Source organism: Staurois parvus, unplaced genomic scaffold, assembly GCF_062004578.1.
Source record: "Staurois parvus isolate SC_StPar_1 unplaced genomic scaffold, SC_StPar_1.0 ptg000006l, whole genome shotgun sequence".
NCBI lineage: Eukaryota > Metazoa > Chordata > Amphibia > Anura > Ranidae > Staurois > Staurois parvus.
Genome location: NW_028317802.1, coordinates 12748107 through 12773412, shown reverse-complemented (window position 1 = coordinate 12773412; position 25306 = coordinate 12748107). Strand labels below are relative to the sequence as shown.

Below are 25306 nucleotides of genomic sequence, written 5' to 3'. Positions count from 1 at the left end.
ATTATTGCAAATACTCTAAGGAACGTGGCAAATTTAGTTCCCCTTTAATGAATCGCTATCTTGTTTTATTGCTACTCTGTTCAACATTGTAGGTTAACTGTTAATGTTTAAGAATAACATGCATTATTTTCAAAGTAAATATAAAGCATTTACTTCTCCTCCACAATTAAAACATGTATTGTGTTATCCTGGACTTTGTTTGCCATTCTATGTGATGCTAGCATGGGGTTCTATAGAGAGTAATTAGAGTTTATAAAAGAAGAACAGCCTGAGTATTGAAAAGTCTGTTTAACTTATGTAAGTAGGATGGCACCTTTCAAGTAAAGCAGTTCTTGTGTGCCATTTCCCTTTCTCCTGAATACTGTTGCCATGGTAATCCACCTTTACAGCCTTTGTCTAGAAACAATGTCTCCCTGAGGGGCACCACCAGACCAAGCAGAGATACAGAGCTTTATGATCTTATACACAATGTTCCTAATTAAACACATGAACACTAATCATTAGTGCAACCTGCAACTGGCTGCAAGAAAAAACAAAACATGGATATTATATTGTGATATGCAAAGTTAAAGGGGAGAGGTGGCCTCCCTGTGTGTTGCTGTATCTTAAAGGCGTTGTTATGAAAATTCCTGTTAAAGAGCCAGTAAGCTTAAAATATGAGTTATACATAAAATAGCCTAACATAGTTCTTTAGACTTTCTAGACTAGCTGTTCTCAACCAGGGTTCCATGGAACCCTGAGGTTCCTCCAGAGGCTGCCAGGGATTTCTTGAGTTGTGGTTGATTGACCTCTTACTTGATGGTGCCTTCAATATTCCTGGGTCAACACCACTTGGCAGAGCCAACTGCTTGAACCCAATTATCTTTTTAAGCTGTCTGTTATAGGGCCATGCTGACCACATTCTACTTCCAACTAGCCACCCATGTAAAGGACATTTCCCCACTCACCACTTTGAATTGGTTTTTGCAAGGGTTCCCTGAGACCTAGGAATCATTACAAGAGTTTCTTTGGGGTAAAAGCATTGAGAAATGCTGCTCTAGACCCATGCCCATAAACACCTTAGTCATGGGGTCACGTGTTTCTAGGATATTTTTTTCCACGCTTGAAACTTCTGGATGACCATACCCACTCTGTGCCCCCTTTATCACTCATACAAAATGTGCCCTAGTGTCCCCACAAAAGGTCTTGAAGACAGCAGCTAAACCTGTCTTCTCTGACATACATATTACTCCTTCACTTCAAATCTGGTAGGGTGACTGTGTTGGACAAGTCTGTGATTACCAGCAAAGCATATGCTGGAGCTTCACGCCCAGTGCTGGGACAAGGTCATCTAGCACCCAGGGCAAAGATGCCAAATAGTGCCCCCCCTCCCCAAAATGTATGAGCATTATGTGTCAGCAAAAATCCCCTCCCCCAAAACATTTGAGCACTAATCTGAATGCTTACTCCCAAGCATAAATTCCCTTTGCCAGCCCAAGTTCTCCCTAAACAAAAATTCACCCTCTTCTAGTACTTCTGTCAGCTTGTAGGTAGGAACTCTACATGCAGTGCTCCCCACCTCACATGATACCACAGCACCCACAGCAGCCATCACTCCTGCCCACCCCTTGTCCTGGTCCTGTTCATGCCATGCTGTCCTCCTGCTGGTGCTAGCATGAAGGTACTATATTTACTATGTATGTACTATATTTATGAATTAAAAAAAGACAATTCTTCTACTTTTATTATGGGGTGCAGGCTGATATTCCCCTGGTATGGAGCAGAGAGCATGCCTTGATGATAACTGCTCACATGCCTATCAAGATGCAAAGCTGCCAGGTATAGATCTTTTTTCAAACTTGGTGCCCAGTAAGGGTGCCAACATAGACATTTATGTGGAATCAACCTTACTCCCTTGGGGCATCATGTACCGTATATTACTACACCTTCTTTAATGTACAGGTAGAAGGTCCAGATTTTTGAAAAGCAGAGACCTCAAATTTCCTAGTCGTACATTCACTTTAAATGTTTTACATATTAAGGTTGAACATTCACCTGCATCACATTTGCGTTGTGGTAAAGGCTCTGAATGATGTTAGAAATCTACCTGGTTTCCCTATCAGTTTTACAAAAATGACTCATGTCATGAGACATTTTATGCTAAATAAAATAGTTACCAGGGGCTTTCATCAATAGAATCATTAAGAGAAGGTCAGTTTAGAAATGTTTGTTACCTGCAATTCTTTTACAGTTTCCGCTAGCTGTCTCACTGCACTCTCTTCCAGAGCACTATCTGCCATTAGTTTGGATCTCTGGTTCTTAATTTGGCCTCTCAGCTTGTGAGCAGCTTCTTCAGGATTCCAGATATTTGCAGAGACTTTTTTTGATAGTCCTCTAACCCGATCAGCAACCGACAGAGCAGACACAATCTCCTTCCCAGACAGTTCTGCAAATACAGCAGAATATTTTGATTTATATCCAGAGCTCCACTCGTTATGTACACATCATAGTTTATCAAAAGAATTCACAAAAATAAAACATGCAGCTACAATAAAAACTGGCATATTATAGGCTTGATTTACAAAGGCAACACACTAGATTAAAGTGTTACTAAACCCACAACATATATTATTAGTCTGTATATGCAGTAAAGCATGTTTGTTATACTCACTGTGGTACCTAAGGGGTTAATCCTTTGCATTGTGCAAAAAGTCTGTTTGATCTTTTCTTCTCTGTACCTCCTCTTGTTGAAATGTCCACCTGATACAGACTGAGTCCATAGACACATGCACCTGCTCAGTTTGGTGTGAATTGCTAGAGAAGTTTTTTTTCTTGGGAGAGTGCATGTGATCAGCACAGGGCCAATCAGCACTGTCCAGACAGAGGGTCAGGACTTTCACATCCTCCTTGAGCAGAGGTAGGCAACCTGTGGCTCTCTAGCTATTGTGGAACTACATTTCCCTTGAGGCATTGCAACATTACAAAACTGACAGTTACAGCTATGACTTGCAGAGGCATGATGGAACTTGTAGTCCTGCAACAGCTGGAGAGCCGCAGGTTGCCTATCCCTGTCCTAGAGCAGAAAGAAAACTCCTCCTACAAGCTTTAACCAGTGCTCTGCTGAAGTCACAAGACTGCTCCAACTGCTGATGAGAAAAGGTATTTAGCAGTATATATTTACTGAAATAATTGCATTTCCATGTTCTGTGTACTATGGGAGACCAAATATAGTGAATGTAGAGCCTGGGTTTAGTATCACTTTAAGTCTATTCATGGATGATACATCTGAGAAAACACAAAAAACTAATGGGACTTTACTGGTACAAAAAGCGGACAACCTCATGTTACTGTATAAAACATGTTTATTGAAACACATCTTCCAAACATTTTACATAAAAACAGTATTTGGCTAGTCAGCTCAATAAATCACAGCATTATGTATTATGACATCTAAGTCCTCCAGAGGTCGACGCGTTTCGCTTATTAGCTTCCTCAGGACCCTGAAAAATTGGAGGCAAAGAAGTCCGCCAGCGGGGAAAGACACAGGCAGAGGGTGATTGACACTATACGGTGTATTATAGGAACCTTATGTGGATGATCTTATTGACTGACACAGAAGAGTTACTGGACATTAAAGCAATCTATTGATAAGGCACAATTAGTGTCCGATGGTGGACCTTTCTTACATCTACCTTTGTGATGGGATAACCAGATTACTTTGTGGAACATATGTATAGGATGCATTACATGTCAAGGACATCGGCACGTGGATAGATTTGCTGTCTGCCTCTTTTGTCAGGTTTGATTTCATTGGGCACGAGGGGAGGTGGCCTTGTGCATGGATGTTCATCCATGACCATCTTTTGACCACTGTGTGGATGCTGCTGCCCTATCACCGCTCCTGTTGACATTTAGAACATTGGACTTCTTTGCCTCCAATCTTTTGGTGTCCTGAGGCAGCTAATAAGCTAAACACGTTGACCTCTGGAGGACTTAGATGTCATAATACATAATACTGTGATTTATTGGGCTGACTAGCTAAATACTGTTTTTATGAAAAATGTTTTGAAGATGTGTTTCAATAAACATGTTTTATACAGTAACATGAGGTTTTCCACTTTTTTTACCAGTAAAGTCCCATTAGTTTTTTGTGTTTTCTCATATGATGTATTAGGGATGAGGTACGTTTGCAGTCTGGTTCATATAATCATGGTTGATACAGTTTTTTTCATTCAACAAAAAAACTGACATGATTCCACCATCCAAGCACTCATTGTGCATGGAGGAATTCTCCCCACTGAGCTATTGTATTCTGAAAGCAGGGAGCCATCCCCACATTCAGAGTACACTGATCAGTGTTGCAGGCTATAGCCTGCAGCACTGATCGAGTGGGGAAAATTTGACAGGGTGGTTGTACATAAGTCAGTCAATCAGTAGATCGACTTCTGTACAACCTCCCTGCCCATACATGGATCAAAACTCGGACAGTCCCTGCTGAACCGGCCTAATTTCAACCCATTTATGGCCAGCTTAGGGATCTTTGTTTTAAAAATATTGAGAATTATTTTCAGACGGGTCAAATGGTCCTTCCCCTTGCATAAAACATCTTAGATTCAGCCAGATACAGCTGTGCTCAAAAGTTTGCATACCCTGGCAGAAATTGTGAAATGTAGGCAATGATATGGAAAATATGACTGATCATGCCAAAAACTGTCTCTTGTTTAAGGATAGTGATCATGTGAAGCCATTTATTATCACATAGTTGTTTGGATCCTTTTAAAAATCATGATAACAGAAATCACCCAAATTGCCCTGATGAAAAGTTTTCATACCCTGGAATGTTTGGCCTTGGTACAGACACACAATGTGACACACACAGGTTAAAATGGCAATTAAAGGTTAGTTTCCTACAGCTGTGGCTTTTTAAATTGTAATTAGTGTCTGTGAATAAATAGTCAATGAGTTTGTTAGCTCTCACATGGATGCGCTGATCATGCTAGATACTGAGCCATGGGGAGCAGAAAAGAACTGTAAAAAGACCTGCTTAACAAGGTAATCTTTATAAAGAAAAAAAAGACTATAAAAAGATATCCAAAGCCTTGAATATGCCAGTCTGTACTTTTCAATCACTTATTAAGAAGTGGAAAATTTGGGAACTGCTTCATATCAAGCCAAGGTCAGGTAAACCAAGAAAGATTGCAGCCACAACTGCAAGAAGAATTGTACGGGATACAAAGAAAACAACAATACCATCCCCATTGTGAAGCATGGTGGTGGCTCACTGATGTTTTCGGGGATGTGAGCTCTAAATGCACAGGGAATCGTGTGAGAATTGATGGCAAGATGAATGCAGCATGTTATCAGAAATACTGGCAGACAATTTGCATTCTTCTGCAGGAAAGCTGAGCATGGGACGCTCTTGGACTTTCCAGCATGACAATTACCCTAAGCACAAGGCCAAGTTGACACTTCAGTGGTTACAGCAGAAAAAGGTGAAGGTTCTGGAGTGGCCATCACAGTCTCTTGACCTTAATATCATCAAGCCACTCTGGGGAGATCTCAAACATGCAAAGACCAAAGACTTTGCATGACCTGGAGGCATTTTGCCAAGACGAATGGGCAGCTATACCACCTGCAAGAATTCAGGGCCTCATAGACAATTATTACAAAAGACTGCACGCTGTCAATGATGCAAAAGGGGGCAATACACGTTAATAAGAACTAAGGGTATGCAGACTATTGAACAGGGGTCATTTCATTTGTTTACATGTTGCCATATTTTGTTTTATGATTGTGCCATTCTGTTATGACCTACAGTTGAATATGAATCCCATAAGAAATAAAAGAAATATATTTCACCTGCTCACTCATGTTTTCTTTAAAAATGGTATTATTTTACCAATTCTCCAACTTTTGAGCACAAGTGTAGTGTTTGTAAAGGGTAACCTTGGTAAGATAGTAAAGTGAACCTATGCCTAATTTTACATTTAGTTTTAGTAGCACAATTTAAAGTGCACAGTATGTCTAGGCAGAATATTAATAAAAAAAATACTCATATTCAATACATGTACATGTCTTTTTAATTACACTGCAACTACAGGAAAATACCTTTCAGAAATCCAGGGAGATTCTAACACAAGACAGTGCCTCTGCTGCAGTGAAATCCCAAGCAGTATTATAAACCTTGCCTGAGTTCTCTCCTGCTAGACTACAGAACACCTTCTACTTTCCTCATCTCCATGACATATGGCAGAGGTGTTCTATAGTTCAACAGGAAATAGCAGGGCTGACAACACTACATGGGATTTGAGTGCAGAAGAAGCAGTGTTGTTAGCTTAAACAAGTAGTTAGAAGTTCGCTGGATTGCTGGCAGGATCAACAGGTATTTTTCTGTACTTGCAGCATTTCTAATTCGACAAAGCATTGGAAAATGTGTACACATTACAGAGATGTACTGAGTATGTTTTTTCCAGACATACACTTTCATGTGACACAGCAATCAGTAAAAAAATAATGTACCTTTAGCTAATAATTCCTATTTAGAAGAAGCAGAAAAGCACTGCAACATTTTGACAGTGCCTAGGCACCATTTGTTCTAGTCTCAAAACAGCCTATTAGGACTTACCCTGCCCTGCTTCTGATTACTAGATTACATTTACAGTGTTATCAGGGCAGGGGTCTAGGAACTTGGGAAGAGCAGCATATTAGAGGCCTGTGTTAATGGTTTTTGGGCTTGTGTTGATAGGCTCAGTTTGACATCAGTTTAAGATGCCTCTGAGAATTAATTTACAGGTCCATTTGACTTCATTATGACCTGCATTTAACCTGTTTAAAGCAGGTTTTGCATGTCAGTAGACTTGTATGGTAATGCAAACTGTGCTTGAAACAAACTTGTTCACAAAGACCCTAAAGCTTGCCCTTCACCACTACACAGCTAATTAGAAGGAATGACAAATTGGGACTAGGCTAAAGACTGTGAGTAAGAAAAATTAATAATAGCGCCTATGGTCAAAATTATATAACTTACTAATAGTGTACCAGCTGCAAAAAATCACCATATATAAAGTGTACCAATAAATAAATAATTTGCGCTAGTAAATGTGTATAAAAAGAAATCATCAAATCATAAGTCCAGAAAAAAATATATATATGCCAATACCACAAAAAAAAAAAAAAAAAAAAAAATTAAAAAAACTTTTAAGTGCAAAAAACTTTTGTGCAAAAAAAGTGTCTAAATATGAAAAAAATTTTCACCAAAAAACCTTGATAATATAATGGCAGATCATCCATAAATATATCTTCAGAAACGAAAACTCTGCAACACATCGATCCTCATCGATCGAAATAACAGGATGAAAAACTTTGTAGTTAATCGAAAATCCACTTCTCCAATAGATAAAGGACCACCTTCAAACGTATCCATGGGGGGAAATGCCAAGCACTCGAGAGAAACAGAAAGACTTCATGGTGCAATATTATAAAAACCAATTCCTTTATTAGGTACTCATTGCACTTACTCAAGAGGTGTCCCAGCCGACACCAGCATCAACAGCATAACAGCAATCACATAAATGAGCCTGGCTACTCAGCACATGCGCAGTAGCTGGCAGCCAAAAACGTAATGACGTCACATCAATCAAGCTCCGCCCTACGCGTTTCGTCATCGACGTCCTCACGGAGCGGATCCGCTCCGTGAGGACGTCGATGACGAAACGCGTAGGGCAGAGCTTGATTGATGTGACGTCATTACGTTTTTGGCTGCCAGCTACTGCGCATGTGCTGAGTAGCCAGGCTCGTTTATGTGATTGCTGTTATGCTGTTGATGCTGGTGTCGGCTGGGACACCTCTTGAGTAAGTGCAATGAGTACCTAATAAAGGAATTGGTTTTTATAATATTGCACCATGAAGTCTTTCTGTTTCTCTCGAGTGCTTGGCATTTCCCCCCATGGATACGTTTGAAGGTGGTCCTTTATCTATTGGAGAAGTGGATTTTCGATTAACTACAAAGTTTTTCATCCTGTTATTTCGATCGATGAGGATCGATGTGTTGCAGAGTTTTCGTTTCTGAAGATATATTTATGGATGATCTGCCATTATATTATCAAGGTTTTTTGGTGAAAAAATTTTTCATATTTAGACACTTTTTTTGCACAAAAGTTTTTTGCACTTAAAAGTTTTTTTAATTTTTTTTTTTTTTTTTTTTTTTTTTTTTTGTGGTATTGGCATATATATATTTTTTTCTGGACTTATGATTTGATGATTTCTTTTTATACACATTTACTAGCGCAAATTATTTATTTAAAGACTGTGAGTGCTACTTAAAGCAGTGACACTTAAAGTGGACCTCCACCCAAAAAGGGAAGTTCCGCTTTATGCCTTTATCCCCCGCTCCCCATTAAGGATTGGCAACTTTGGGGAGCAAGGGAGAGCGGGTACCCAAATTTGACAGGTACCCACTCCCACTGCAATTGCCTAGGCGATTGGAAGTGGAAGTTGTCCTCCACCCACTCCCTCCCCGTTGTCTTCTGGGACACGTGACAGGTCCCAGAAGACTATGGGGCCATTCACAAAGTGTAGCGCTTCTTGCGCATGCGCAGTGGGTACCCGGCTGTGAAGCTGCAAACTGTCACAGCCGGGTGCCCACACTGAAAATGCCGGCACCAGGGAGAGAAGACAACCAGTGAGGACACAGCTGGACCGAGGGACGTGTAAGTGTCTGTATTTTAAAAGTCAGCAGCTACAGTGTTTGTACCTGCTGACTTTTTTTTTTTCAGTTGGAACTCTGCTTTAATTTACGTACTACTTACAGTTACTATTCACAGCCAAATTTTCTTTCATTATTGAAGGTTGTCTGAGCCTAGTCCATTTAAACAATACATAAACCCAACATTTCATATCCCCGATATGTGCCTGCTGTACCATGTACTTGTATAAAAAAGTATCCTGCTCTCTTGATATTGCTTCCTTTGTGTGAAATCCCTGGTGTCCCTGCCAGTCCATCTGTTTTCCTAATAAAAACTTACTACACTAGGCATGTGCTCTCCTCCAATGATCTGACTTCTGCTACCATGCCCCCCCCCCCCCCACACACACAGACACACACACACAGACACACACACAGACACACACACACAGCCATTGACTGGAAAGACCAGTGTACTGCTGTTTCTCTTATGTAACTGAGTACAGAGGGTATTTTATCAATGATTAAAAAGGGGAAAAAAAGTATATATAATGTTTTATATCTATACACATATGTTTTGTCTTTCATTTCCAATTTAAACTGAATTGGTTGTATTACAAGGTGAGGGTTTACAATCACTTTAAACTCCAATAAGTGCATTAAAAGGAACTCCTTAACGTCCTGTTCTTGTGACACCGGGACAAGAAATGGGGGCATACTTGTCACTGGGACAGAGACACAGACAGTGAAAAAAAAAAAAGAACACTTTGCCACCCAAGGGAATTGGTCTTTAGGCCCATTGGAGGGATTGCCCATTTCTTCCTGTCCTCATGATAAAATCTAATAGAGGATCTAGATATCAAGTCACAGCAGTTATTAACCAAGAATGAGGAGTATACAGAATTGATTACAGACAGAACACAGACAGACGGCACATATATACACATAACTAGCAAGTACTGTACGTAAAATGTAAAAATCACTTTCAGATGAATGTTGTGATAAAACATAAACCCTAATGCATACTGCATATAATGGCACTTACCTTCAGTATTCATGCAGGCAAGCAGAACAGTGTAAGTATTCCCTTCTAAGGCCTCTTTTAAAAGGAGTGGAAGAAGCCTCTCTTTTTTATCCACATCGGGTTTCTCTAACACATGCAGCAGTGGCCATGTACTAGGTAGAAAGCAGCAACAATGAAAAATCAGTATCTTTTCTTCTGGGTAAGGGAACTGACTGTATTGTAATTTTATTTTCAAAATACTCAGCATCATAATATTGTATAACATATCACGCACATGAGAGAATCAAACAGACGTGAGTCAACCAAGCTGAGTTTCAAAACTGGATCCCATCACAAATCAAGCTGAAAGCATACTGTTGGACAAATGTACCCTCTACTTTTAGTTTCAGGCCAAAGTAGGGAAAAAAACTCTAATTGTGCATGATTCATTTGGTATTTTACAGGGTAAAACATGCTATTAAATTGTTGGAAAAGATGCTGAATATGCCTTCTAAAACTAATATAATAACTAAAACACATATCAACACACATATCATATTTTAAAAAACTACCCAAACCCGGATATTTCTTGTTGGCCAGCAATAGAAGGAATTGGTAAGGGAATAAGCAGAAGGTAAATAGATGTGAAAAAGACAGGTTCAGTTTGAAGTGATAAGTATAAAAATGTATACCTGTTGATCTAATAAAAAAATTTGAGCTGTCCTGTGTCCTCTTTATGCAAGCCGCAGATTATACAATTTTCTTTCTTTCCACCACAGATGGAAGGAAAGAAAATTGCTCAAATTCCCCCTTCAACACACCCAGTATCTCTCCTGTAGTGCTATTGTGTTCTATCAGTGGGGAACCTCACATTTCGGCAGAACACAATGATCACTGTTAGCAGCTATAGCCACTGGCAGTAATCGCATGAAAACGATCTGAAAGGCTGGTTGTACTGAAGTCAATCAATTTATCAACTTCAGTACAACCAGCCTGCCCATAAATGAATCAAACAGCGGCTGGTACCCTGCTGAACTGGCCAAGATTTAATCTATCTATGAACAACTTCACTTTTCCTGTGTTATCTTAGGAAGTCTAATGCACCCCCACAGTTCCTATATTGCTCTACAGAACAATTATTCTCTAGGTCAGTGGCCTCCAAACTGCGGCCTGGGGACCAGATGCAATCCTTTGCCTGGCCCTTGGGGAACTATTCCTTCCACTCATACGAGGTACTATTCCTCCCAATGACACCAACAACCAGGCAATAATTCCTGCATCGACACCAACATTGTTTATTCCTACTATTGTCAGGACAATTTCTATACACACTGGCCACAGTCTTTCTCCCCTAAAGTCTGTAAACCTGACCTTTGTTTGGAAAGTTTGGAGACCCAAACAGATTCTTCAGATCAACAGGTATTTTTCTATACTATCAGGGTCCTCAACTCCTTCCCACGAGCCACATGCTTATCTGTGGCCTCTCGGCGGGTAGGCCATAATGCTGAGAGGCTGTATGTATGCGTACCCAAACAAAAACAGAACTGTGCCAAGGGCATGCACCATGCACGTTCCCAACCTTGTTACCAGCAGCTAACGGAAAGCTCTCGATATGCTACTTGCAATCGGTAGCTTTCCGATCATGTGACTGCTGTGACAGCCACTCACGGTGGTCTCAAGATCACAAACCCTGCCTTCTGGCATCTAAAACCCCTTAAAGAGCTGAGGAGCACTGGCAGCAAGGGGTTAAAGGAATAAAACATAGGGAAATGTCCATGTATTGCAGATATGTACTGCATATGTTTCTTTAGTATTTTGCCTTGACATACACTGTAGTTACCTAGTATACTTTCACGTTAATAATTTATTTCTCCCCAGAATTGAATTACATTTAGTCAGATGAATACAAGTTTCAGTACTTTAATGTAAATTGTTTTACCTGCCACAGAATTCTGTTCAGCAAGAATTGTGATCATGGCAAACTGCACAGGCAGGTCTGTAGACTACCCTGTAGTTAGACAATACGGTTCAGGAACCCAGCCTGTGATTGGATAATAAAGGAGCAGCTACACATTGAGTGCATTTCTGTCCTCTCCCTTATCTGTATGGCCAGTTTTAAGATGGCCATACAAAAGTAGATTTTTGAACAAATGTATGTACAAAAATTCACACTACATTTGTTGACCTAACAAATGTCGTTGGAAACTTCTCAGCACGTTTTCTGGGAGTGCTCTTTTACTCAGGACCTGTTGAGGGCCTTGGAACCAGAACTCAAGAACTTTGTGTCGCAGACAGCCATCACACACTTTGGTGTGTTGAACGGACTTTTCTGTGGGACTTTTACCCTGGAGGACATTGACGGTGCCTGGTGGGTGCTGTGTTGTTTCAAGGACACTTTATGGTGCACTAGGAAGCGCCTCATCCACCAGTGGGAGAGGATGTCCATTGAGGACTGTTGCAGACTGGTCCACAGTCTGCTCAGAGACTATAACTTGATGGACTTTAAGGAGGAAGAGGACGTCTGAAGATTTATCCTTCCCCCTACTCTCCCTTGTGTGTCTTTGTCCTTTCAATAAAGCTTCAGGCCTGTGAACTCTGTTTCCCCTCCCTCCACTCTCCTTCCTATCCCCTCATCACACCCGCTGCTTTTCTGAATTGATTTTGTAATGTTTTGCATGCTACAGTTTTTGCTGCGGTGCCATGTAGGATGTGTGGGACAGGGGTCTAACTCGTCACACCACTTTAGGCATCACACCGCTGAGTGAATGTATTTTTTGTATGTTTGGAACTGTATTGTTATGTGGTTTATTCATGCGCTGCGTCGCAGTACAGGGTGGGATGTACCCAGATTAAGTATCTTGTTTTTTTTATACTTATTTAAAAAATAAAGTATATTTAAAAAAAAAATGTAGTTGGAAACTACTTCAAAATTTGTTTGCTTTTAACATTTAATTTAGTAAACAATATAGTTTCCTGAACGAAAACCAGAGTCTTAGAAATGTGTTCATATTAGAAGAAATTTCCATCCTGCACCTTCAAATTTTCTGGTCACTACAGTCCTAAAACATCTCAAACAAAAAATTTCAAACCAAATTCTACAAGTGTATCTCCAGCTCTTCCAGTAAATAAATTACACAGCTGGGTTCTAATGATTTTTTTCTATCTGCTTGAAGTTCAGCTTTAGGTAGCCAGAGCAGGAACACACATACCCTGTGTGAGTTTATGCATTGGTAAGCCTTTCAGTTGACTCATGTAAAATCATTAGAATATCTAGCATGACACATAACTAAGGACCATTTCAAACTGGAATTGCACTGGAAAGTGATTTGCAATCCTGTGTGGTTCCCATGCTGTGCAATTGTGCAGCCCATTCATTTGAATACACTGCAAATTACACTGGATGCAAAAAAAGGTCATGAATGCACTGCTTTTCAAAAATGCAACACAGCAAATCGTATGGTGCTCTGGTACTATGTTTGTGATCTGCGTTTGGGGTGCCATCAACATTACATTGGCAACCGCAGCAGATCCCAACGGCAGTGTGTTTTGAGGGCAGTGCAGGAAACACGCATGGAATGCATCCTCAAGCTGCAAACAGACAAGTTCTTTGTCTTGCAGTCTCAAGAGATGTCCAGTGTTGTTATGTCTCCTGTTTAGAAACCTCTCAATAAGCTGAAAGGCAAACAGTGAAAAAACATTTTTTCAATATCCATTAGAGTTGGATTACAAGCTAACAATTATTAACTAAGAAGCCCTGCCAAAAAAAAAATCTCGTAATGTATATGTCAAGGCAATATGTAAACAAATATTTAAAAAAAAAAAAACATATTCAGTACATCTCTGTAATACTGTATGTATACTATATTGTCAAAGTATTGGGATGCCTGCCTTTACATGCACATGAACTTTAATGGCATCCCAGTCTTAGTCCGTAGGGTTGGCCCACCCTTTGCAGCTATAACAGCTTCAACTCTTTTGGGAATGCTGTCCACAAGGTTTAGGAGTGTGTCTATGGGAATGTTTGACCATTCTTCCAAAAGCACATTTGTGATGTCAGATGAGAAGGCCAGGCTCCGTCTCTGCTCTAATTCATCCCAAAGGTAACATAGCACAGGGCAGACCAGAACTCCTGGACTCAAGCAATCCGTCAGCCTCCTAAGTAGCTCGCATTAATGCCACACGCCACCACGCAAAGCTGATCTAACTCTAGTGCTACCCCTGTAGGAGCCGCTGGATAGATGCCCATGGTTCTTTTCCCAATTGTTGCCCTGGGTAACTTGGATGGAGATAGGGAACTGAGTGGGATACTCCAAAACTATGTACAAACATAAGGTCACTCTTTCTTCTGTAGAACTATGAGCCAAGTCCTTGCACAAGTGAATGGCGGACTGAACCTTGCAGTAGTAGAGCAGAGCCGTTTCACTGAAAATGAAATAGACTAAACTCTTCAGGATACTAACCACAATGTCCCCTTTAAACACAGCTGACTCTTTAGCACCAGAGGGTTTTGTCAACGGCACACAGTTTCTTGGATCTGTCACACTAGCCTGTACTCACAAATGTCCTTAGATGATTGGTTGCCTCCTTCCAATATCTTCCAGGCACTTTCTCCCTGTGATACCAGATTAGATCCTTAGAAAACAGGCCCCAGTCAGCTTCAACAACATCCAGCAAACATTGGCCCCCAGCCAGCACAGCTGGGACCGTGAAGAGCAGCAAACGCAAGACAGCACCCTCCTCCAGGCTGTGATCTCCTCCCCAGGGACAAGATTCTTCTGTTCCAGATCTCATACTATTTATACACACTCCCAGCAACCATCTGTGCAGAAGGTTCTAGTTTGCAGGAAAAGCAATCAAACTTACAGCCTAGGAAACACAGAACAGACCTAAACACACACTGATTACAGTGAGCCCAGAACTAAATTTACCTAATCGTAGCACCTAACTAGGAGGGTGATACATAACGATAGTCATACACAATCTAACAGATTCCTCTATCCACGCTATACAAAGCATAGAAAACTTCCCCATTGCAGCTATTGTATTTTGACAGCTGTCAGGGCCTGAATTTGATTGGATACAGCCACTGTTTGGCCAACAATTTTCCACTCAGCTCTTTTGATTTTTCGATCAAAGGATGCTAGATAAGAGGGTGGTGACATGGCCACCCAAATAACAAATTTTGCTCTGTGTATGGTCAACGTCAAGTGGATCTGCACCCAAAAGAGGAAGTTCTATTTTAAGTACTGGTCCCCGCTGCCCATGAGGAATTGGCACCTTTGGGGAGAGGGTACCCACTTCTGCTGGACCGCCTAGGCAATCGAAAGCGGAAATTGTGCTCTCTCCCTCCCCGTAGTCTTCTGGGACACATAACAGGTTCCAGAAGACTACGGGAACATTCACAGTGTGCAGCACTACTCGCGCATGCGCAGTGGGCACCAGGCTTTGAAGCCTCAAGCTGTCACAGCTGGGTGCCCACACTTAAGCGTCAGGAAGTGGCTCATCTTAAGTGCATGTATCTCCACTAACTCAAACTGCCACTAATTCAACTATCCATCCATTGGTGAGATTTGGCCCCCATTAGCGCTGTTAGACCTCTTAGGATTTGGGGTCTAACTCTCTGAAGAGGATTTTACCTATGAATTGTGGGACACAGTGATTTTGTAGAACTATACTTTCTGAAAGACTTTTACTGGCAATGTTAATTTGCACTGGACTATTTTCTTTTTTCTTCACCTTTTTCTCTGTTTTTTATAGTGATGGCATTTTTGGTTTGTTTTGCAGCACATATGAATTGATTGTTTATAACACACGTATGGGATTAAAAGTTTTTATAATATTTGGATAGTGTGGATAATAGTGAGTGCAGCTGTCAATGTTTGAATTTGGTTTGATGATACTTTAGCAATTTAGAGTATGATTTGCATTTTTTCTAAAACTGAGAACTTGCTTAGGTCATCTTATAGAAGTCACAGAAAAAAGGAAGGTTATCACCAACGTGACAATGTTTACTGTTTGCGGAAACAGTCTTTTAAATTTGTAAGTGACTTTGGTAATCACAGCCAATGTGTAAAGTACAGCAGCAAGTACATATGACCTTATGACCATTTTACAGTGGCAATTTGTTGTGTGAAATTGCTAATGCCATATCTTTATAGCTCTGAAAAACCGGTATGCCAGTTTTTAGCTGCCAAGAACTTATCAGATCTTACAAGGCAGTAAGAAAATACCTTTGCTAGCCAAATGCAGTCTACAATCACCATTTTCTCTTGCTGATATTCACCCCCTATATGCATCACAGGGTTTTGCTAACTAACATGAATCTGCAGGCCATATTCACTTTTTTAAAAATGCCCTCAGATCAATAGATAACTAAAAATGTAGTCAGTGGTTTTGAAGGGAAGCATTTCTTTTGTTTTTTTAACAGCTTGCCATCCGCCCTATAGCAGAAATACTGCTACAGGGTGGCACGGATGCACAAAATCACGTATATATACATGATTTTATAGTTCCGGGTACCCGTGCCGCCATTTGCAACCTCAGCTGTCAATCACCAGGTCCCGGCTGGTAATTACTCGCCAGCGCCCGGTGATTGCCGAGTAATACCGACGGGGAGAGAACTGTATGTCAACAATACAGTTCTCTCCCCTGTCAGCTCCTGCACACTACTTTGTATGGCTTCTTCAGAAGTGTAAGGACACGAAACGCGTTAGGGAGTTGCCCCTAACCATTGTGCATATACCACCTTGATACAAGGCCAGCGGCCATATTGGATTCAGATGTAAGTTCTTTCTTTTAAACCTGCTTATGCTGTTATTTCTTGGAATAAAGACCTACTACACCATTGGAGGCTTTCTCTGGGCTCTTCATTCCTTGGGAGCCTGTTTTTTGAAGGTTTATCTGTGGCTTGGATTTGTGCATGACCCTTCCCCTGGTGGCTGTGACTGGCATATTCGTAGACTTGAGGGTCTACCTGGATGGATGACACCTAGTGGCCTCTACGCTGATGACACCTATCCTTGCAGTATTACACATCCAGAGTACCAGGAGCAGGTCTTATATGCGCCATGTGCATTAAATTGCGCTATCTGGTTAGTGCAATGTTTGTCTATTTTCACAATTACAAGAGTCACAGTTTCCCTCCAGCACTTAACTATTGAATATTTGCACTGATCACTTTATTCATCTCACCATATAACAGACTCCGTATCTTTTATATGATCCAGTGCGTTTTATTAGTCCAATTTTTCCATATGTGTTCATTTTACTTGCGCTGCATATTTATGTGTTTTATGATTCTTTTATTGGGTTCTTGAGGTTACCTCTATATGCTAGCAGCTTTTGCATTATTTACCCAGCGCTCAGTTACCAATTTTACAGATAACATCATATGTTTTATAGGCACATAGGTTCCTAGCATCCTACAAAGTTTCTTTATAAATGGTGGAGACTATCCAGGTACGTCTTTTTTTGTTTTTGTTCCCTTCACACCAAACAGTCAAGACTAGGGAGAAGGTGAGAACTGGTACTTTCAATATAGTTCTGGCAAAGTCCTGGATTTTCTGTTTGAACTTGTGGGCAAAGGAACATGCCCAAAAGTGATGATGGAGGTCTTCCCGTATCGTTCATTCTTGCCATGGACACGTTTCATCCCCTTTGTAACCTTTAGTCCTCAAAAAGGATCTAGTGAGGAGCCATTTCTTTACCCTAGCCTCAGCACATGTACTTACACATTCTCAGTGGCCTGCAGAGACTTTTCACCTAGTTCAAAAATCTTGACTACCGATCGTACATAGAGAGATCTTCCGTCACTGCTTGTCTCACTTCTCTCCGCTGTCAGTTCAAATAATGTGCTAAAGTGGAAAAAGTCTGCTCAGTGAAAACAAAACTAAAGAAATATTAAAGCAAGAAGAAATAGAAGATCTTCTAGGTGCATAAAATAACAGCTTGTGAGATAAAAGTACAACTCCATTAGAAACAGGAATGAACACATTTCCACACCCTAGTGATATTTATTTTTTGTAAACTGATAAAATAAATGGATGTAAAATAACTGCTGCAGTTTTGTCAATGACCACTATTGTGGAATCGTTGCATTTTCTGGATTGTGAAATGTAGTGTACAATGAAGGAAATAAGTATTTGATCCCCTTCTGATTTTGAATGTTTGCCCACTCACAAAGAAATGATCAGTCTAAAAATCGAATGGTAGGTGTATTGTAACACTGAGACAGAATAGAAACAAAAAATTCTAAAGAAATGCATGTCTAACAAATTATGCACTGATTTGCCTGTTCATGAGGGAAATAAATATTTGATCCCTTATCATTCAGCAGGATTTCTGGCTACCAGGTGTCTTTCATACAGGTAACAAGATGAGGTTAGAAGCAGTCTCTTAAAGGGAGTGCTGCTAATCTCATTTTGTTAGCTGTATAAAAAACACCTGTCCACAGGAGCAATCAAACAATCAGATTCCAAACTCTCCACCATGGCAAAGACCAAAGAGCTGTCCAAGGATGTCAGGGACAAGATTGTAGACCTACACGAGGCTGGACTGGAGTGTTACAATACACCTACCATTCAATTTTTAGACTGATCATTTCTTTGTGAGTGGGCAAACATTCAAAATCAGCAGGGGATCAAATACTTATTTCCTTCACTGTATATAATATTAGTGGCAAACTAATCCCCTATAGTTCATCCCGCCTAAAATATTTTATATTCTAAACTTCAGCTAAAACATCGCCAGAGCTGAAATGACATAAGTGGTCTTTTTGTCCCTCACATTTCAAATTACACACCTGTAGTCATGCTGAACTTGTGGAAAAGACCCATAGGCTTAGATCTAAAGGGACAATTTATTAATAGGAGAAGTGATGAGCAGTCCCATTCACAATCTCACCCAATTCCTTTCTTCTAAAAGTAAAAAGGGAAATGAATCCTAAAGAAATGTGTATTTTTTTCTTATATTATTATCATCACCTTTCCATCGTCTGCCAAATGTACTGAGAGGCAAAAGGCCTCGTTTACACATGTGGTGCCTTCTGAAGGGTGATCCACATTGGAATCACTCTTCAGAGGGCATTTGGAAAGTATATTGAGTAGGCATTATATCGCCTCCTCACCATCTGTTTCAAGCCCTTAAAGTAGAAACTTTTTATTTTTTTCATTTTGGAGGGTTATAACCCGTCAGTTTATTTTTTTGTCATCTGAGTCCCATTGGGGAGATTTACCTTCACTTCCTGTCCCATAGCCAAACCAGGAAATGAGAAAATATCTGCAAATTAGGGCACCAGAACTAGTGTCCCCATTGGAAAATTTCCCCTATATTCCTTTTCTGGGGACAACCCAAAATCTGAGGTTTCTTGTACTTTCACTTTTGATGACAATGCTAAACAGGACAAATAGAGAGGGTGAATCTCCCTACTGGGGACACGGACAGCAATAAAAGCTTATTAGGTATTCTAATCCATCTCCACGATATCCAAATTTAAAAAAATAAGTTTTGCCATTAGTTATACTTTAACCCTAGGTTCACACCAAAGCGTTTTCTGCCACGTTTTGCAGAAACGCAGTACAGTCCATTTAACATGATTTCCTACGGGACAGGTTCACATCTCCGTGTTTTCACCCGATGCGTTTTTTGGAAAGGGTCAGGGACTGCAAGGAAAATAAAAAAACGGTATTTTTGCTTGCACATAATTGGATGATAAAAATCAGTGGAGCTTCCCCTCATTTCAGATCTTCCCCCTTAAATCTAGTGCAATTGCACTTGCAATACACAGACTATTTGTCTTTACTAAATCAAACCCTTTGTGCTCTGTATTAAGACAAGTACACACTATTACAGGAATATGCTTTGTTCAGATTACATCTCAGAAGTTTACAACCACTTTCAGTCAGGATATGAATTCACTCAAAACCTAAAGCAGAACTCCAGTAATTTGAAAATTAACCCCTTTCAAGCAGGTTTTTTTTTTTTTCAAATAAATTGCCTAATACATACCAAATTGAATATACAGTATAGCCAAACCGTTTGGTTATGTTATGGAATGGTTAACACTATTGGTAATCTCTATTTTGACATCTATGTCTGTGTGGGAGAGATTTCCCTTCACCTCTGGTTCCTGAAACACAGCAGGAAGTGAAAGGAAATGTTCCCATAAGTATGGAAAAACCAACAGTTGTTACTGGTACTGATGTGTCATTGGAAGATTTCCCCTTGCCTTCTGTTTCAGTGACAACCAAAAAAATTCTCATCACTTTATATTTGCTTGTATCAGGTATTATTACCCATATGGTAGAAAAATACATTTGAAATATATTTTAAAAATATTCTTCCCAAATATATTGCCATATATTTGAAATGCTACAATTTTGGCCATATTCTGAAGAAAAAATCTGAAGAATACATTTAAAAAATATATATTTTTAAAAATATATTTTATTAAAATATATTCTTCAGATTTTTTTTAACATATAAAAAAGTCATTTTAACATATATTTTTACATATATTTGAAAATGCATTCCAAAAATGTAGATTTGTATTTTTAAAGACATACAGTGTATTTGAAATGTATTTTTAAAAATGTCTTTCATATATTTTGTAATAAAAAGCATTTCAACATACAGTGTATATATATATACATTTCAATATACAGTGTGTATATATATATATATATATATATACATATATACATATTTATTGAAATATATTTTGAAATTTATTGAATATGGCCAAAATTGTAGCATTTCAAATGTATGGCAATATATTTGGGAAGAATATTTTTAAAACATATTTAAAATATATTTTTCTTCCATGTGGGTATCCCATAAGGAGAGGTCTTGCCCTTTCCTTGCCAGGTAATGGTGTTGTCATTTTAAGTACCTTCTGAGGATAGCATATAAATATTCAGGTGGGAAGCGTTAAGGCAGCTGAGTGAATCAGATGTGGGCAGCGAGGGTGATTTGCATTGCGGGGGGCAATTACTAAAATCGATCCCCTGCAGCAGCTGAAAGCTGGTTTCTTCTCCTCTCCCTCCCACTGGCTTTCAGCTGCTGCAGAAAGAGCCATTCTATTAACTGGCCCCTCCTCTACCGCACCTAATACCCTCCCTGTGCACCATACGTTTCCCCCTGCTGCCAAGGTTCATCTGTGTGCCCCCACAGTGCTGCCAGCTTCCTGTCCCTCCTTCCCATTGGCAAACTGCAAGCACACCATAGGATCCTTTAGGATGGAAATGAGGGGAAGGGTCTGGTAAATGATACATTTATCAGTCCCTTCCTTTCCTGAATGAACACAATTTGGTACCAATTACTCACTGTGTTCATTCATACCTGAACCATAGTAAAATGTGTTTTTTTTTGGGGGGTAGGGGGGCTGTCAGGCTGGCTGTATGGGACCCAGTGGTTTCTAACAGCAGTCCCGCTCATGCTGATGTAGTGTTTTGTGATTGGCAAATGTGGGTCTCTAAATGCTTATGACTGGCAACAGCCAAAGTCCCCAGAAGTTTGACTGTCAGACATGACCCTATAGGGCCTGTTTACTAAAACTGCAGAGTGCAAAATATGGTAAAACTATGCATAGAAACCAATCAGCTTTCAGGTTTTATTGTCAAAGCTTTATTGAACAAGATGAAGTTAGAAGCTGATTGGGTACCATGGACAGCTGCACCAGATTCTCAGTGCACCAGTTTTAGTAAATCCCTCTCTATGGGGGAAGTGGGAAGCTAGTCTTCCACTTAGTTGCACTATAGCAATAGTCCCCAGGAAAGCAGAGAGGGTGAATCACTACAATGGGTGCTCAGACAACAGTAAAGACATTGCAAAGCTTCTAACTCTTCTCTGATTTATCCAAAACCCCAGAAAAGTAATAGCTTTAAACTACCAATAGAAAAAGAGAGTGCTCCACCCCCTAATCTTCCCTGCGTCTGCTTATCCAGGATCTAAAATAAGTGATTGGAACTGTAGATGAGCTATAAATAAATTATCACAGGTAAAGTATATCACATTTTATTTAAAGCTGATGATTTTATTTATTACAGGTACTTATATAGCGCCATAAATATACGCAGCACTTTACATATATTGTATATTCACATCAGACTCTAACCTTCAAGGAGTGTACAATCTTAGGTCCTTAACTCACATTCATATACTAGGGCCAATTTTGACAGGACACGATTACAGTAACTACCAGCATGTCTTTGGAGTGTGGGAGGAAACTGAAGTACCCAGAGGAAACCCATGCAGGTACAAGGAGAACATGCAAACTCCAGGCAGGTGGTGCCATGGTTGGGATTTGAACCAACGATCCTAGTGTTGCCAGGTGGAAGTGCTAACCATTTAGCCTCTGTGTTGATGAATTTACATACCTGTAATTTTTGTCTTCTAGCTGCTCTCTTCCACAAAGATACAAGCTGTAAGCATCCTCTGGCCTGCCAACAATTATTTCACTGGCCCCATCAACGGTCCTGAGAAGTCAGTATGTTTTTTTTATTTTGTCACTTTATTGATTATTTACAATTGATTGATTGTTTATTGAAAATCAAGATACTGAACTACTTCTATACAAACAATATTTACACAGACAGAAAAAAAAAAAGCACTTATGATGACAGCTACGACTTAACATGAACAGTAGATAATCAGCAAGCAGAAATGACATTGTTAAAGTTAGACAGTTGCATGAAGGAATTTAAAACAATTGCAGCATTTAGGAAAGATTCCCTGCTCATCTGCACATCATTTTTCACTTATGGCAGTGTCATGAGTTAGATGCAAACTATTGACTGCACATAGACTATTGGTATTAGTCTACTGCAGTGGTCTCCAAACTGCAGCCAGATGCAGCCCTTAGCTTACTTTTATCAGGCCCTTGGAACACTATTTCATCCACTGGTACCAACAATGGGACATAATTCCCCTCACACCAACAATGGAGCACAATTTCTCTTAAAGACACCAATGATGGGACACAATTCCTCCCACTGCCACCAATAGTGGGGCACCATTCCTCCCACTGACACCAATGATAGGGTACTATTTCTCCCACTGACACCAATGATGAGGCACTATTCCTCCCACTGACATCTGGGATGGGGCATTATTCCTCCCACTGACACCAATGATCGGGCACTATTCCTCCCACTGACACCAATGATGGGGTACTATTCCTCCCACTAAAAACCAACAATGAGGCACTGTTCCTCCCACTGACACCAATGATAGGGCACTATTTCTCCCACTGACATGAACGATGAGGCACTATTCCTCCCACTGACATCTGGGATGGAGTACTATTCCTCCCACTAATACCAATAATGGGGCATTATTCCTCCCACTGATAACACAGATGGAGCATTGTCTTTTCCCACTGACGTTGGGACCTTTTCTACTCCCAATGGCCACAGTCTGGCCCCCCTAAACGTCTAAAGAGCAGTGAACTGGCTCTTTGTTTAAAAAGTTTGGATACCCCTGGTCTAGTGCATATAGTATATGTGATTTCTTTTACTTGTTAAAAATATTTGTATTTGCACTCCCTGCAACATCCTGTAGCCAAATGGTAAGGTATTATTCATGTGGGCTACTTTAAGTGGTTGTAAAGGCTCAAGGTTTTTTATCTTCATGCATTGTATATATGAAGGTAAAAAACCATCTGTGTGTAGCAGTCCCCCAGCCCCCCTAACATTTACCTAAGCCCCATCCTGATCCAGTGATGTATACGAGAGCCTTGGTTTTCTGGGGACCCTCACTCCTGATTGGATCCTGCTGCTATCTATCACAGCCAGTGAGTCAATCAGGAGAGGGGCCAAGTCATGGCTCTGTGTGTGAATGGACATGCAGAGCCATGACTTGGGAACATGCTTGCTTGGGTGCCCCCATAGCAAGCTGCTTGCTGTGGGAGCACCCACCAGGAGGGTGGTGCTAGAAGCACCAGCGGGGGACCCAAGAAGAGGAGGATCTGGGCTGCTCTGTTCAAAACCACACAGCAGGTAAGTATGACAAAAAAAACAACACTTTAGTATCACTTTAAGCTTACACCCATGTGAAGGATGAGTTTCCATGCATCCCTGTGCAGGTAGTCCCATTCATGCCATTCATGCCAATTGGGATGCAGTGGCTGCATGCACACAGTTGCTGCTCTCAATTTGACATATGTGTGGCTGTATGCAGATTCGGGCTCCTGAACAGAGCATTTTGCTTTTATTTGTAGTGCTATTATCCCCACTGAGCAGACGGATGACAGGTCCGTGTCCGCTCTGCTTATGCAGAGTGGACACGAACACAGCCCACTTTCTTATATGGGTGGTCGGATGTCAGTTTACATGTTGCCGTCTGTCTGTTTACACCTGGCTGCCATCCATTCCATCTCAAGTAGTGCAGAGACTTCTTCCTTGCATGTCCCAGGGTACTGGAGTCCATTCAAATGAATGGGCTCTCATGCCCACGCAAATCGCAGCCCGCACGAATGCACAGATGTGAACCAGGGCTTAGGTAGTTCAGCTCTCCAGTATCTACCGAAACCAGAAATATCAGTTTTGGTTGAAATGACATTTAATGAGACACTCAAATATTAGCGTTCCTGTCCAAGTACTTACATTCCAAGAGCAGAAACAAATACTGCTGTCATCTCTTCATTGAGAGGATTGAGTAAATCCATGGCTTTTCCATCTGGAGCAAACTGAATATTTATGGAAAAAATCAATATACATACAATATACAGAAAGGCTGCAATAAGGTATGTAGAGATATGAAATCAGAAAAGACACAGAAATTCAGATAACAGAGTTGCTTTGTTACATTTTGCTTACTGTTAGTTATGGTGTGACTTCCATGTTATTACATACTTGCTGCATGTTTTACTCATTGGATTTTGTAGACAAATATATGTTAAGCTAAAGGAAAATCAGCTGAAAATGGTCAGTTCGGCAGTTACCAGTCAACTTTTGACCCATGTGTACAGCTTCTCGTCTGACAGAAGCTGGTCTCATGACTGGCTTCCGTCAAATGAACATGCTGGAAACCAGCATCTGATCAATGTTTGCAGCCAATGGCTGCCAGTGCCGATCACAGGGGGGTAGTCCCCCTGTCAGAACACAGAAGCACAGCAGGGAGATTGGCGCACTAACATCAGATGTGTTAGTAGAGCAATCCTGCTGGGTTGAACAAAAAAAACTTCCCGTGGATGCCCAGAATAAGGGTTCATGCACTGGTACTATAAGATTGTAAATGCTAGTCTTATAATTATCACATTCAACAAGCATTTTCATAGCAATAAAAAACAGCCTGCACAGAGTCGCCAAAAGTCAACTCAAAGCAGTACATAACCAAAAATAAAAAAAGATTATATATTGCACCTTACAGTCATTACATGTGGTGACTGCATAAGTTTTCTTTTTGTGGCGTGTTTTTTCCTCTATGATCTGGCCAGTAACACACCTCCTGTTATAGAGTGCCTCCACTCTGGATGAAGAAGCACAGGGGGAACCTTATGACAGCAGCATTGTCAGTCTGGGGGGTGTTAGATGTACTAGCAGATTTAAATACACTGACAAATTGAAGCTAACACTTTTTAAGCGGTTTCAGCAACAGTTTTGTTCCTTTTGGGCTAAAGGTGTTACATAAATAAATAAAGGTTG

The 25306-nt window shown here is 40.4% G+C and overlaps 1 protein-coding gene across 1 annotated transcript in view; it reads right to left on the bottom strand.

Moving 5' to 3' along the window:
- Positions 1–24327, bottom strand: part of LOC149474352 (uncharacterized) — a 66419-nt gene extending 42092 nt beyond the window's left edge. The window contains exons 1-6 of the mRNA XM_089661620.1: positions 24266–24327; positions 22040–22138; positions 17396–17518; positions 16499–16501; positions 9708–9838; positions 2214–2425 (exon numbers count right to left, since the gene is read on the bottom strand). Of these exons, the coding sequence (XP_089517746.1) occupies positions 2214–2425; positions 9708–9838; positions 16499–16501; positions 17396–17518; positions 22040–22138; positions 24266–24327 (630 nt within the window). The remainder of the gene's footprint in view (positions 1–2213; positions 2426–9707; positions 9839–16498; positions 16502–17395; positions 17519–22039; positions 22139–24265) is intronic.
- Positions 24328–25306: the final 979 nt, after the last annotated feature.